Source organism: Elaeis guineensis, chromosome 12, assembly GCF_000442705.2.
Source record: "Elaeis guineensis isolate ETL-2024a chromosome 12, EG11, whole genome shotgun sequence".
In the NCBI taxonomy this organism is placed as follows: Eukaryota; Viridiplantae; Streptophyta; class Magnoliopsida; order Arecales; family Arecaceae; genus Elaeis; species Elaeis guineensis.
The window spans coordinates 3,189,036-3,201,382 of record NC_026004.2 but is presented as its reverse complement, the minus strand read 5'-3'; the positions used below and the strand labels follow the sequence as shown (position 1 = coordinate 3,201,382).

General features: G+C 36.1%; 1 protein-coding gene across 1 annotated transcript; it reads right to left on the bottom strand.

Annotated features, from left to right (window-relative positions):
• Positions 1–320: 320 nt before the first annotated feature.
• LOC105055812 (NADH dehydrogenase [ubiquinone] 1 alpha subcomplex subunit 9, mitochondrial) lies at positions 321–8,514 on the bottom strand. The gene is made up of 12 exons (XM_010937808.4): positions 8,303–8,514; positions 8,070–8,166; positions 7,570–7,634; positions 7,109–7,194; positions 6,873–6,957; positions 6,719–6,789; positions 3,570–3,701; positions 2,603–2,718; positions 2,319–2,442; positions 2,065–2,133; positions 928–1,048; positions 321–852 (listed from the first exon to the last, which is right to left on the bottom strand). The coding sequence occupies exons 1-12, from the start codon at positions 8,496–8,498 to the stop codon at positions 716–718; spliced, it is 1,299 nt and encodes a 432-aa protein (XP_010936110.2). The 5' UTR covers positions 8,499–8,514; the 3' UTR covers positions 321–715.
• Positions 8,515–12,347: the final 3,833 nt, after the last annotated feature.

Sequence of the window (12,347 nt, the reverse complement as noted above, 5' to 3'; positions counted from 1 at the left end):
GCGAGCAGAGAGCCCCGACCAACCAACATAATGAAGACAACGTCATATGAACGGTTCCCAACTGCATTACATCATCTTTGTACCTACTGGAAAGTGCCCTGACCACGCCACAAGCCACTCCCAGCATACTAACTGCCTCGAAAAGTTGTTTCACATTTTACCCGCGTCACCGAATGAAAAATCAAAGATAACGTGCCAAACCAACGGTCATAGGATGGTTCCTCTCTATCAAATAGGCAAGGAAAAACACATCCAACGTAAAGGCAATCCTACCTACAACAAGCCAACAGCTTCACAAGCAGTTCAACACAGAAACGGTATGCTTGTTCCAGGAACCTTAAATTACCTACCTGGACAAAAAAGATGTGTGATAAAAGCCTTAAAATGGCCTTGAGCACTGGCATTACAAGTTTGTGAAAGGCAACATTTTTTTAAAAAAAGAATCACAAGTAAATTCTTGCAGGGCTTTCATGATGCAAATCTCAATCATTTTTAGAAATAAAATTGAAAGCTGATGATAATTAATCCATCCATCATCACCATTTTATTAATCAACCAACGGCGTTACCCAAGGAAGATGATATGAAAGAGGCTGCCTCTGCTTGATTTGGGGGTTTCCTGCCGGATAGAACATTCTGGCAACGGCCAAGGGCAAGAAAATGAGCTAATAACACAAGTGTGATTAAAAGATCTGGAAGAGTCCTCCAACCAAGGCCTAAAACTCGGATCCTGTTACCCTCTCACTGACTGTAGAGCCATAAGCAGGTCCACCCTTACGATAACAGATAAGGTACTCCACAGGGTAGCCTTTCAATTTATGTGGCACGATGCCAAGATCGCTAAATGTTAGAGCTGCAGGAAAACAAGGTCATGTGAGCAGGGTAAATAAGCTGTGGTTCCATTAAATGTTCTCATGATGATACCAACCATTCTCAGACACCAGTGTATCCACAGTAAGTGCATTGATCTGATCAAGATTGAATATATCTGGATTTGGCAGAGGAAAAGGAACTTTCTTTAACAGGAATTCCCGAGGAGATGCAAGTGCCTGCAGTCAACCTCAGATTGCTTATTGATAACAAACAGGGAATAAACAACGGAATAGGTAAAATGAAATATTTCTCCAAAAAGCAGTGGTTAACAAACAAAAGGTTAGAAAGTTAATGCTGATGAAAATTAAAATGGCATAGCCTCCAAACAGGCATTCCTTCCTCGGAACGGAAAGTCAGTTAAATGTACAGATACTTAAGGGCTAAAATGGAATGTACCAGTTAATCAAAAAGATCAAAAACACCCCTCCCCACAAAGAAGAAGAAGAAGAAGATAGAACGAAAACAAAACTCAACCCAAAATCTTTGATGCTTAGAAGAAGAGTTGCACTCTCACATTTATATTTGCATGAAGTTTAGATAGTCCTAGAAGGAATGGATTGCTTGATTTAATTATAAAGTCCATAGTTATAGGTAGTTTGGTAAGCGAGCAGTCTTTTAGGTTTTTGATTTTTAGGTTGATTATGAGTCCTCTCTTTTTTTTCTTTCTTTTTCTTTTTTAAAGTCAAATTGTGCCCGTTTGAATTCTAGGTTAATTATAAATACCTTGAATATCCTTTCTCAGGACTATACCACATTGTTCTCATGTTGATGCCTACAATTAGTGGTCTATGAAGAGCATTAGTTTTAGTATAATTTATGTTTTTATGATAATAAAAGATCTGGACACTTTCTTCTCTCCAAAGGCCTATTTGTGTTCTCTTTCCCCTCCTTTTCCCTCAAAATCTTCTAGCCCTTCCATCTTCTCTCTCCTTCCCCCTCTACTACGTTGACCCTTTTCTTCAATGGTATATTGCTGTGTTCAAAAACTGGAATCAACCAAGATCTGATCTTGAGGTGAAATATAGCCTTCAAAGCACATATAAAAGACCTAAATGCAATAAAACAATCAACTTTGTTATTAGCATGCGAAACACAATTACAGAATACATTCTTCATGATGAAATGGAAAAATTTCTATATAGGTAGTATGAGACTTGGAAATAAGAATTTTATCAGACTATCACTTTCTTACCTTTGCAATGGGAAAAGGAATCTTCACATACCGTGGCCATTCACGAATCATATCATACATCAGTTCAGCCTGAGACATGCCTGAGAGCTTAGTAGAAGTGCTTGTTGATTGTTGAAACAAAGAAACGGAAACTATAGCCAACAAATCTTAACCCAGATCTACTTCGGGCTTTAGAATTCCAATAATTCCATTCAATGGGTACTACATTTGCCAATGTATTTAAAAGCAAAGAAAAGTTATTTCACAACAATTACCAGTTGATGTACGGTAAACAGCTCCGGTCCACCAAGCTCATAGATCTTCCCCATACTGGAACCGTCATCCTTCAAGGAAGCTATGATGGCTGCAGCTACATCGACAACATAAACTGGCTGAATCCTGCAAATTTAATCTCAATTAGCTGTAACCTGCAGGTATGCCAGAGGCTTATGCTGGTGCAGGAAAGAAAGGGAGAAAAAGGAAATGGACTAGTTTATGCCCTGATGATGGTAGCTAAATCCAAAGCAACTTTTAACAATTAATATGTCATCATGCATACTTTGTAGATCCATCACCAATGAGCGGAAGAAAGCTCCATTTCTTTGCAAATTGTGCCCATCTGTTCAATATCCGGTCTTCAGTACCAATCATGATTCCAGGTTTCATGATTGTGGCCTGAAAATCAAGCATGCACATTTAGGAGTCTAATAGGATTCTGATGCAACATGATGAACAAAAAGCTATCCATCTCTGTGCCACTGAAGAACCCGGGGCATATTTGCATACCAGTTTTAACAGTAATTTATATGATTTCCGCCATTCCATGACAGATGAAACAAATCATGTAATTAGCTATTATTTTTCAAACTATACTTTAAAATAAGCTGACACCATAATACACCTAATCATTTACACTAGGCCAGTACGGATAAAGCCCATGGTCATATGACATCCACATCGAATTGATGCTGAAACCATCCAGTTATGCAGAATTTTCCCACAACATCCATGTTTCTACCAGATTAATGACATGATTTTTTTGAAAATTAGAATTGCTAAAAGTATCACGATTCATGAATGTTCTAAAATGAATCTTCTTTGAGAATGGAAGTAAATATTCCATTCTCCTAGCTGTGAAAGATATAGTCCAGCACATCAGTCTGATTAGGTTTGATCATCACAATTCCAAACTAAATGTAGATTTGACTTTTACATAGATAATAAGTACAGACTACAATTTGATAAACATGAAACATCTAATATAAAATCCAATGCATTAAGTTGCTTCTCCAAATATGCTCCAATTTGTACACAACTTCCCGAAGCAACTAAACAACTAATGTAAAGAGGACAACATAAAACCACATAAAGGCAACGTATACTGAGCAAAAAAAAAAAAAGAATACTCTCATCAAACTTAGTGATCATGAAGCATAAGCAACTTCATGTCTTTATGATGATTGATATAACCACAAAATCTGCATTAATTAATAAAAATCTACAGGAATAAATAAAAAGAAGTTGACCTCAGGAAACACTCTCAATACAGATTCCTCTGCAGCAGCTTTTGCCCTCAACATTCTGGAAGGAGATGATGAAGATGCTCCTAAGCAAGAAACTTGTATAAATCTCATGATGCCACCGTGTTCTTTAGCAATCTGCTTGATGTTACAGGATGCAAAAAAAATCATATTCACATAAGAAAAGCAGAAAGCCAGTTTAATTGCACTGCAAACATGTAGACTGGAATAATAAATTGAGTAAACTTGCCAAAAAATTGCCTCAACAGAGTATGAACATGATGCGACTCAAGATATGAGGCAAGACATTAAAAAAAAAAAAAAAAGCCAACCAAGAATCAAAGCCAACGAAGGGGAATGAAAATGCCTAGGCAACATAAAACACAGGAGCCAGCTATACAAATTCTTGGTTATGCCCAAAGGGAAAAAATGAACAAGTGTTATGCCGGATGAACCTGTGGCCACTTACAGTTAAAACCTTCTGGACTCAGATGATTCATTATATTACTTCAGACTTAATTTACTGTAGTGTCTAGGATTTCTTCTGTTGCTCTGAAAATTTAGATTAATATTTAATTAACAAAGATTAGAACATGGCACGTTGAGAGGGTGCCAACTCGAAGCAAGCGCCAGAGTGAAGCTGGCAAGGTAATGTAGAGTTCCCTGTACTGCTAGTGTACTGGGCAATGGTGTAGCAAGCACCAGAGCAAGCTGACATTCTGTCAGAATGCCAGTGCTGCATGTCAGTAAGGCACCGACATGATATGTATCATGCTGTGCAGACCAGCAATGTAATCAAGCTAACTATCTACAAAAAGAAAAAAAATCATGCTAACTGCAACCTTCTAAGAATTCCTTGGGGACAAAACAGAACTCTTGGAAAACAAAGGAAACAACAGCAAAAGACTCGAAGTGAATGAAGAAAGATGTCTTTCTGCAGGCAAGGCTATAGTCTATAGGATTACAGATACACCATATGCAACTTTCAGCTTCATGCATTTCTCAGCCACAAGATAGAATTCGTGTTGCCTAACGAAATGTTTCATGCTTTATTTTCAAGCATTGTCCCATATTTATTTTCAGTGCAGTGAACACAATCAATTAATACAGGATCCAACCTTAATTGATATAGGATAAACAGGCAGATATAAGTGTTTTTCCTCGTACAAGAGATCTCAGTGAACGTGGATGAGATTATTTTCTATATAGCATAGATACTATATGGTCAACATGACAAAGTAACAGAGCTGAATTCTAGCCATTTGTTCTATAACTATAACGAAGCCAGCTGGTCTGAAGTATTGTCTACAACTAGAACTACCTAGATCATGAAGCACAAACTTGGGTTGGTGACTTGAAATTTTCAACCCCAAAAACCTCTGCAATAAATGAAGCATAGGAATAGCACATGTTAAGTAATAAATAGAGATGAAACTTGGACAGCTTATAGTTTGCTTGGGTTGGCGAAATGTATTTGACTGGGTTGGGCTTTGTTAAGAATTTTCAGTTCAATTTCAAGTTGGGTTGAGCCTGCGTGGAATGCTTGGGCAAACCAATCGAATTCGAGTTGGCATGGTAGGACTCCTAACCCAACAGGACCCCAAATAAACCATAATAAGAAATCAAAGTTTAATCACATAGCTCATGAATCTACAATAGAGCTTCCAATCCAACCTAAATTGAACAATTGTCAAATCAACCCAAACTAGTTGATTGATCCAACCTCACTCAGCCTGATCTGAACTGTATGTATCTTGAAAAGTTTGGAAAATCAGGCCAGGTTGGTTTTAGATGGTCAGATACATTACTTGATCATGTTGGCTTTGGGTTGGGTAATATGTCAGCTGCAATGGGCATGGGTAAGGCCTTGGCAAAGAAGAAAATGGTCTCCTCATCAAACTCTTGTTTTTTTTAAAAAAAAAGTTGTCCACAATTGATCTCACTAAGCAAACTATGGTTGTAAATAAAAACTTATATATAATTAATATTCTAAATGGTTAAAAAAAGGGAAATGATCTCCTTGACATTCTTTATTACTTGTCCAAAGAGAAACCAAGATTCAAACTTAAGATTGCTCATGCTAAGGCAGTCCATAACTACACACAGGTGGTCAGAGTATAAATTCAAGACCAATATACTGTAAGTTTAGAAACATCTTAGAACAAAATATGCAAAAGATGTAAGCCATTGGCTTCACTTTTTGTTGAATTCAGGCAAGCTGATGATAAGAAAGCGGGGGGGGGGGGGGGGGGGGGGGGGGGGGGGCGCGGCAGAGGAAAGCCAAAGTCACATTTGTGGCTTATACAAAATGACAATAGGGTTTAATCCATTGGCTTGCCAATACTTCCAATTTCAAGGATTTAACACAGAATCTCCTGTAATGAACAATCTTGTAAATGGGTAGCCCTTGAAAAGGATTACCCTCATTACAATCTTACAGAAGGATATTGATAGGTTCCCGAACAACTAAGATCTATAAAATTAAAAATTGTAGAATCATGGCTTATGGAGACTAAAGGTGATCTTAGTAAAGAGAGACAGAGTTGGCAAAAGAAGCATAAAACCTAAGAAACTTAACAGGAGGTTGCAAGGAAAGGTTTAAATTTTGTGGCAGTATTAAATATTAACTAAGGAATTGGAACTTAAATGGACTGCTGAAGGAGATATTATTAAGTTTTACCAAAAAAAAAAGGGATATTATTAAGAAGGATCTTAAGTGGATGAGATTGGTTTGATGGAAAGACTAGGTAGGAGCCTAATCACTTCCATTAAGAAAATGGCAGCAGAAATACAAACAAGACAGACACAAAATAGAGATAGGGAAACAGGGAAGATAGGGATAATAGATTATTATATGACGATGTTAATTTAATCATATAATTCTATGCATTAATTTCCCAATTTGGGATGGCTGTGTTTTATATAATAAATGAGAACGTTGAACATCATGTTTCCTCCATTTTCATGTGCATGCATTCACAATAAATTAACCCAGAATATTACATACCAAAATTTTTTACAACTTGACATGATGCAACTCTGCAAGCCAAAATGAAAATTCTAAATCACAAAGGAGAAACATTAAACATCTCTTCTAGTGATCTATATCTTTTAGTACGATTATACATCAGAAAAAATTATGGAAAAAAACATACCACTGCAAGTTGCTCAGCCATGGCATGGTTAACTTCTTCAAAGCTGTAGTTTCTTGTCTCATACTCCCTTCCTTTCATCAGAAAACCAATCAGATATATGCATCTGACAATAATATTTTATAATCTTAACATATATAAGGTATATTATATATACCAATAAGATTCAAAACCACATTTGCCTTAGCCATCACAGCTTTGATTGAATTTTCATCTCTTGGATTATACTTCATTGGAACAATCTGAGAGGCAGAAAAGAAAAACCAAAAAGGATCCAAATATTAGAGTTTAAACAAAAATAGATGTCACATATGCAAAGAAGCCCAAGTTATAAGCTAAAGGTAGCATTGGGTGCAACACTGAATCCAAGAAAACTAAAACAAACCTTAGTACCTGACCCAAATCACCCATCAACTTGAGGTGCCGGTGAGAATCCTCAGAGCCTCGAAAAGGAACTAGGACTTGTGAACCCATTTTAGCTGCTCATTAGCAAAAGACATACTCTGTGATCATCATTTCTGAGAACTGAGAACAAAAATCATAAACTTTCCATCTTCTACTTCAAACTCAGCATTTAACAGGAACAAAAGCAAGTTTTGCGCTCAAACAGAAGGTCCCACACAACCAATCCATAACTTAATACACTATTGCCGCATCCATAATCACTATGCCTTATCCTACATAGGTGGAATCATCTCTATAACTTATCCTCACAACTCACTCGCATTGGAGGCAAGCCCCACAGCAAAAGTCTATTGCCATGAGACATAAAGGGGACAGTGTGGGCATCAAGGCCATATTAAATCAGTCAGAACAGACCTAAACTGTTAAAGATAAGTTTGTCCAGAACTTACCAAGCTGTTGAACAACATAACGACCAAGAAACCCAGTAGCTCCGAACACAGTTGCAATAATTCCACTGCCGAAATGGGTACCCAGTTTCCAAATTAGATAACCAAACCAAAGCACTTAAAAAAAAAAAAAGTCTATATAATGCATTACAATTACTTGAATCAAAAGTTGAACTCCATAAATAAATTCGAACAGAATAAGAAAATTTTGGAATGAATGCAATGTCAGAATGCAGCTCAGCATAGAATAATAAGCCACCCAATTAGAATCAAGCGGACATAGTTGCATAACAGGCAGCAATGCACTTCTCCATCTACGTCACCAAGATCAAATCTTGATGCAATCAAGCCAGAAAAGAGATGAAACGAATCACGCTTTACACCAAATCAGTTTGATCCAAGGCTATCCATTGCAGGATTTCTTAAACAAAGTCTTTAGGGACAGCAGATCCAAGAGACAGGAAAGAAAACAAAGAATTGGCGGATAAAACGGCAAAACTTACCTCACAGACGATCTACCACCTGTGCCCTTGCGGACGACATGCCCTGCTCCCTTAATGGAAATGGTGGAGACATACCGCGGGTGATCGATCCCGTACCCTGATATATTCGTAAAGAAAACCCTTCAAATATTGGAGAAACTAAGCATGAATATGGACAAGAACAAGAAAAGAGAGGAACGAAACCCTATACGATAAATCGATGGGAAGGGAAACGAAAACGGGAGAGAGATTACCATCGGATGAAAGGGGATAGATGGATTTGAAAGGAGAGAGAGCTGGATAGTGATCAAGAAGTCGCTGGCCAGAGCGCCTCCAGCAAACCTGCATCGTTTTGAAAGAACAGAGAGTGGGAGTGAGAGGAAGAGGCAGAGACGCAGAAGAGGAGAGGAGAGGAAGTTTTGGGAAGGAGAGCAGCGTGGACGGTGCCATATAGGCCTAAAGGCCGTTTGGGACATGCTCTCAATGGGCTTTATGGCCCAACACATACAACGTCGAGGTCAAAATGCTACATCGGGCGTAGCATGTTGGATACCTTTCCTCTTCTTTTTTTTTTTTTTTTTTTTTTTTGACAGTCACACCACTCTTATGTGAGAGTAATCCATGAAATCACGATACAAAAAGTTCCACAAATCCTACGGGCACATATCATCCTATCTCCAGATCCAATCCCTAAAGTAAGCCACCATATAAGAAGTAACCCAATCGACGGTATTATTCATCTCTCGATAAATATGTAGATCAATACCGCAGTGGAATGATGTATAGAAATTTAGATACACTAAGTAGCAAATGTGCCTTCAGCTGCTTCGTAATATCTCTTTTTTGAAAAGATTGTGAGGAGACGTGGGATATCAAGCCCCCACAATTTTCAAGCCATTAAGGGAATACGGGGCTTTTCAACTAATGTTTCTCACTTGAGTCCTCAACCCTCGTTAACCAATGAACTCGGTAGCTAGAGAAAAACGCACCTTATGCAGATGTGATGTTTGTTCTTTATTTTTAATTATTTTTGAAATACAATATAATAACATAATAAATTATAACCAATAAAAGTTATGATAATTAAATTTTATTTGTATATTAAATGATAAACTTCGATGACAAATGAGTAGAAATTTTCATCATTAACATAAGTTTTTATATGAAAAAGAGAATTCTACAAAGCTGAGTCTCTACGTAGAAACTTCTATCATTAATACTAGCAGCCATGTGGCTCAGCAATATTGAGCAAGGAACATTAACAATGGCCAAGCAAAAAATCTTGCCATTAATACTGATATCTATATAATATATGAAGAACATCGCATAAAAACTTAGAAACTTTTATTATTAATATTATGATTATTAATACTGACCCCACCTGATGTATGAGATATGGTCTTTTCTCATTTTTTTCTGATCATTCCTAAAATGCAACATAATATTTGTAGTGATAAATAAAAATTTTAAATAGTCAAATTTCTATTGTATATCAAGCAATAAACTTTAATAATAATGTTGATATTGATGCCTGCAATATAGATGTGCACATGAAAAATAGAAAAGTACTTACAAATTGAGACTTTATTATTATATCTTGAATACATAATGGGGCAAACATATGTTGTTCTTTTTTAATAAAAATTTAATGAAATGTCAGATATACATATTCTATGTACATCTATGTTAAGACCAATTTACATCTGATAAGTGACATACGTGCTAGTCCTAGCAAGCCATCTGCTTACACAATGTAATCTTTAAGGTTTGTCTTTTGGAGTATAAAAATTTTATCTAGAAATCCATATTTCTATGAAGAGATGTTTCATAGGCAATTTTTAGTTAGAAAAATAATTCATCTATATTATTTATAAATTAGAAAGTGGCTCAAAAAATAGTTATTATATTTTTATATATATATATATATATATGGAAGATATGGATTAATCTTAGCAATTTATCAAGAAAAGCAATATTTTGTTTACATATATATATATATATATATATATATATATATATATATATATATATATATATATATATATATATGTATATATATATATATATATATATATGTTATATTCCTAATAATATATAACTATTATTATATATAATGTATGTATCACATTATGTTACATTATATTATATATTATATAAGATAATAATATAATATAATATTAAAGTTAGGGGCATTGTAGGAATAAAATAAAAAAGATTTTTTTATCAGTGGATAAAAAAAATGAGGGACCCATATTTTTGATGGATAAAACTTTCTCCTATTTCTTAAATAAATAGTACTCATGAAAAAAATAACTTCTTTATTCAAAAATATAAAAATATAGATACATTGATCAATAGAAAAGTTTTTTTTGATGATAATGGATGCTAAGGAATAGCCACCAATCCTTTATTGAAAAAGAGTAAATGAGAAGATTTATAGGTTCTAAAAAGTTACAAAAATAGAGGACTCAGAAAAAAAATTATAAGTTCCCAAAAAATTACAAAATGTGGATATTGGTATATTTAATTGCTGTCCAAACCTTTTCAAAATCAGTAACCATGTTTGATTTACACAAGATAGACCAATCGTTGAAGTGATTTAGAGCATTAGACACTACCGAAGCAGAAGACGAGATTTTGTGAAGAGTCTAGTATTGCGCTCTTTCTAATATGACCACACCACTGGAGCCATCAGCATTAGAATGATTGGTTGAAATCATTTGAGGAAGGTTTTCAGAATCCATTCATGGCAAAGGAAGTTGAACGATGATTGAGGATAAAGAACTTTTAGTGGTGAGCAGAATAATTTTCAAATGTCAGATAAAATATAACAGTTGGAGAGCAAATGATCAACTGTTTCCGACACTTCTCCATAGATTATAAAATTTTCTAAGTATTGGCCAAGCTTTTTACTTGGAAGTTCTTTGATATTAAGCTTATTTTTTCAACATAATTATTTTTAGTAGAGTAGCGATCTTCTATAGAGATGGAGCAAAGCAGTATTTGATACCTTTAGGTTGCGTTTAGTAGCTGGCAATCTATTTAGATTGCTGACAATTTAAAGGGGCCCATCAGATTATCATGTTTGGTATGTCTTTTGGGTTGGTAATCCAGATTATCAAGTAATCAACATTACTTTTTCTGAGGTTATCTGAATTATCAAGGAGAGGGGTGGCTATCCAGATTATCACTACTTTAGTAATCTTGTAAAAAATTTTCTGAATGAAACTGCCCTCTTTCTCTCTACCTCTCCTCGCGGCCTCCTCCTCAACCTCCTCCACTGCTTCTTCTTCCTCTTCCTCTGTGGCCTCCTCCATCATCCTCCTCTCCGGCAACCTCTTCCTCAATCTCCTTGATGGAGCTGGATGAGGCGAGAGATGTCTCTGGAGATGCGGACTAGAGGTAGGGTGCAGGCGAAAAAGGCATTTTGAGAGCGGGGGGCGTGATTGTCGAGCCAGACGTATCCGCATATGGCCCTCGGTCGTCACCATAGGTGGAGAAACTCCCGGCACCGTGGCCAGAGCTGGGTAGAGCCGGCGATGCCGAAGACAACATGGCGGAGGGAAAGTGGCGTGGCAGTGTCATCCTCTAAGGAGGGGAGCCGGGAGAAGAGGCGCGGGCGGTAGAGTCATGGCAGCAGGGGGCAGCACGGGTGGTCGGGAGGCCAGGGTGTGGCGGCCAAGGCAGTGTGAGAGGTCGGCGGGTTGGAGTGCGGTGCCGGAGGTGCGACGGGCAGATGTAGGTTCGCCGAAGGGCCAGGAGGCGATGCAGGAGAGTGGAAGGAGGCATGTAAGGTCGGGGGGGCAGCGAAGGCCACTGGGGGTTGGGGGAAGGGGGATCGGAGTGTGGCATGCGGGGGAAGGAGAAGAAAGGGAGAAAAAAATAAAAAAATAATAAAAAATATAAAAATATAAAATAATATATTTTTTTATATAATAATTTTTATCATTAAAAAATTAAATAAATAATTTAAAATATTAAACTAATAATTTGATTTAATGATATTTTGAGAATTTGATTTTATATTATCAACAATCTGATTATCATATCAAATATATTAATCAAAATTTTTAATAATTTTATTATAATATTATCTATATATATCAAATATAACAATCAATATTATTAATAATTTATTTAAATTATAAATAATTTAAATTATTAAATAATTTAAATTATAAATAATTTAAATTATTAAATAATTTAAATTATCATTTTCCGGCAATGCATCAGATGCAATGTTAGGGACGACAATAGAAAAGTTGACAAGTCTGTCTCTCATGTTTTCCCGTGAAAGAA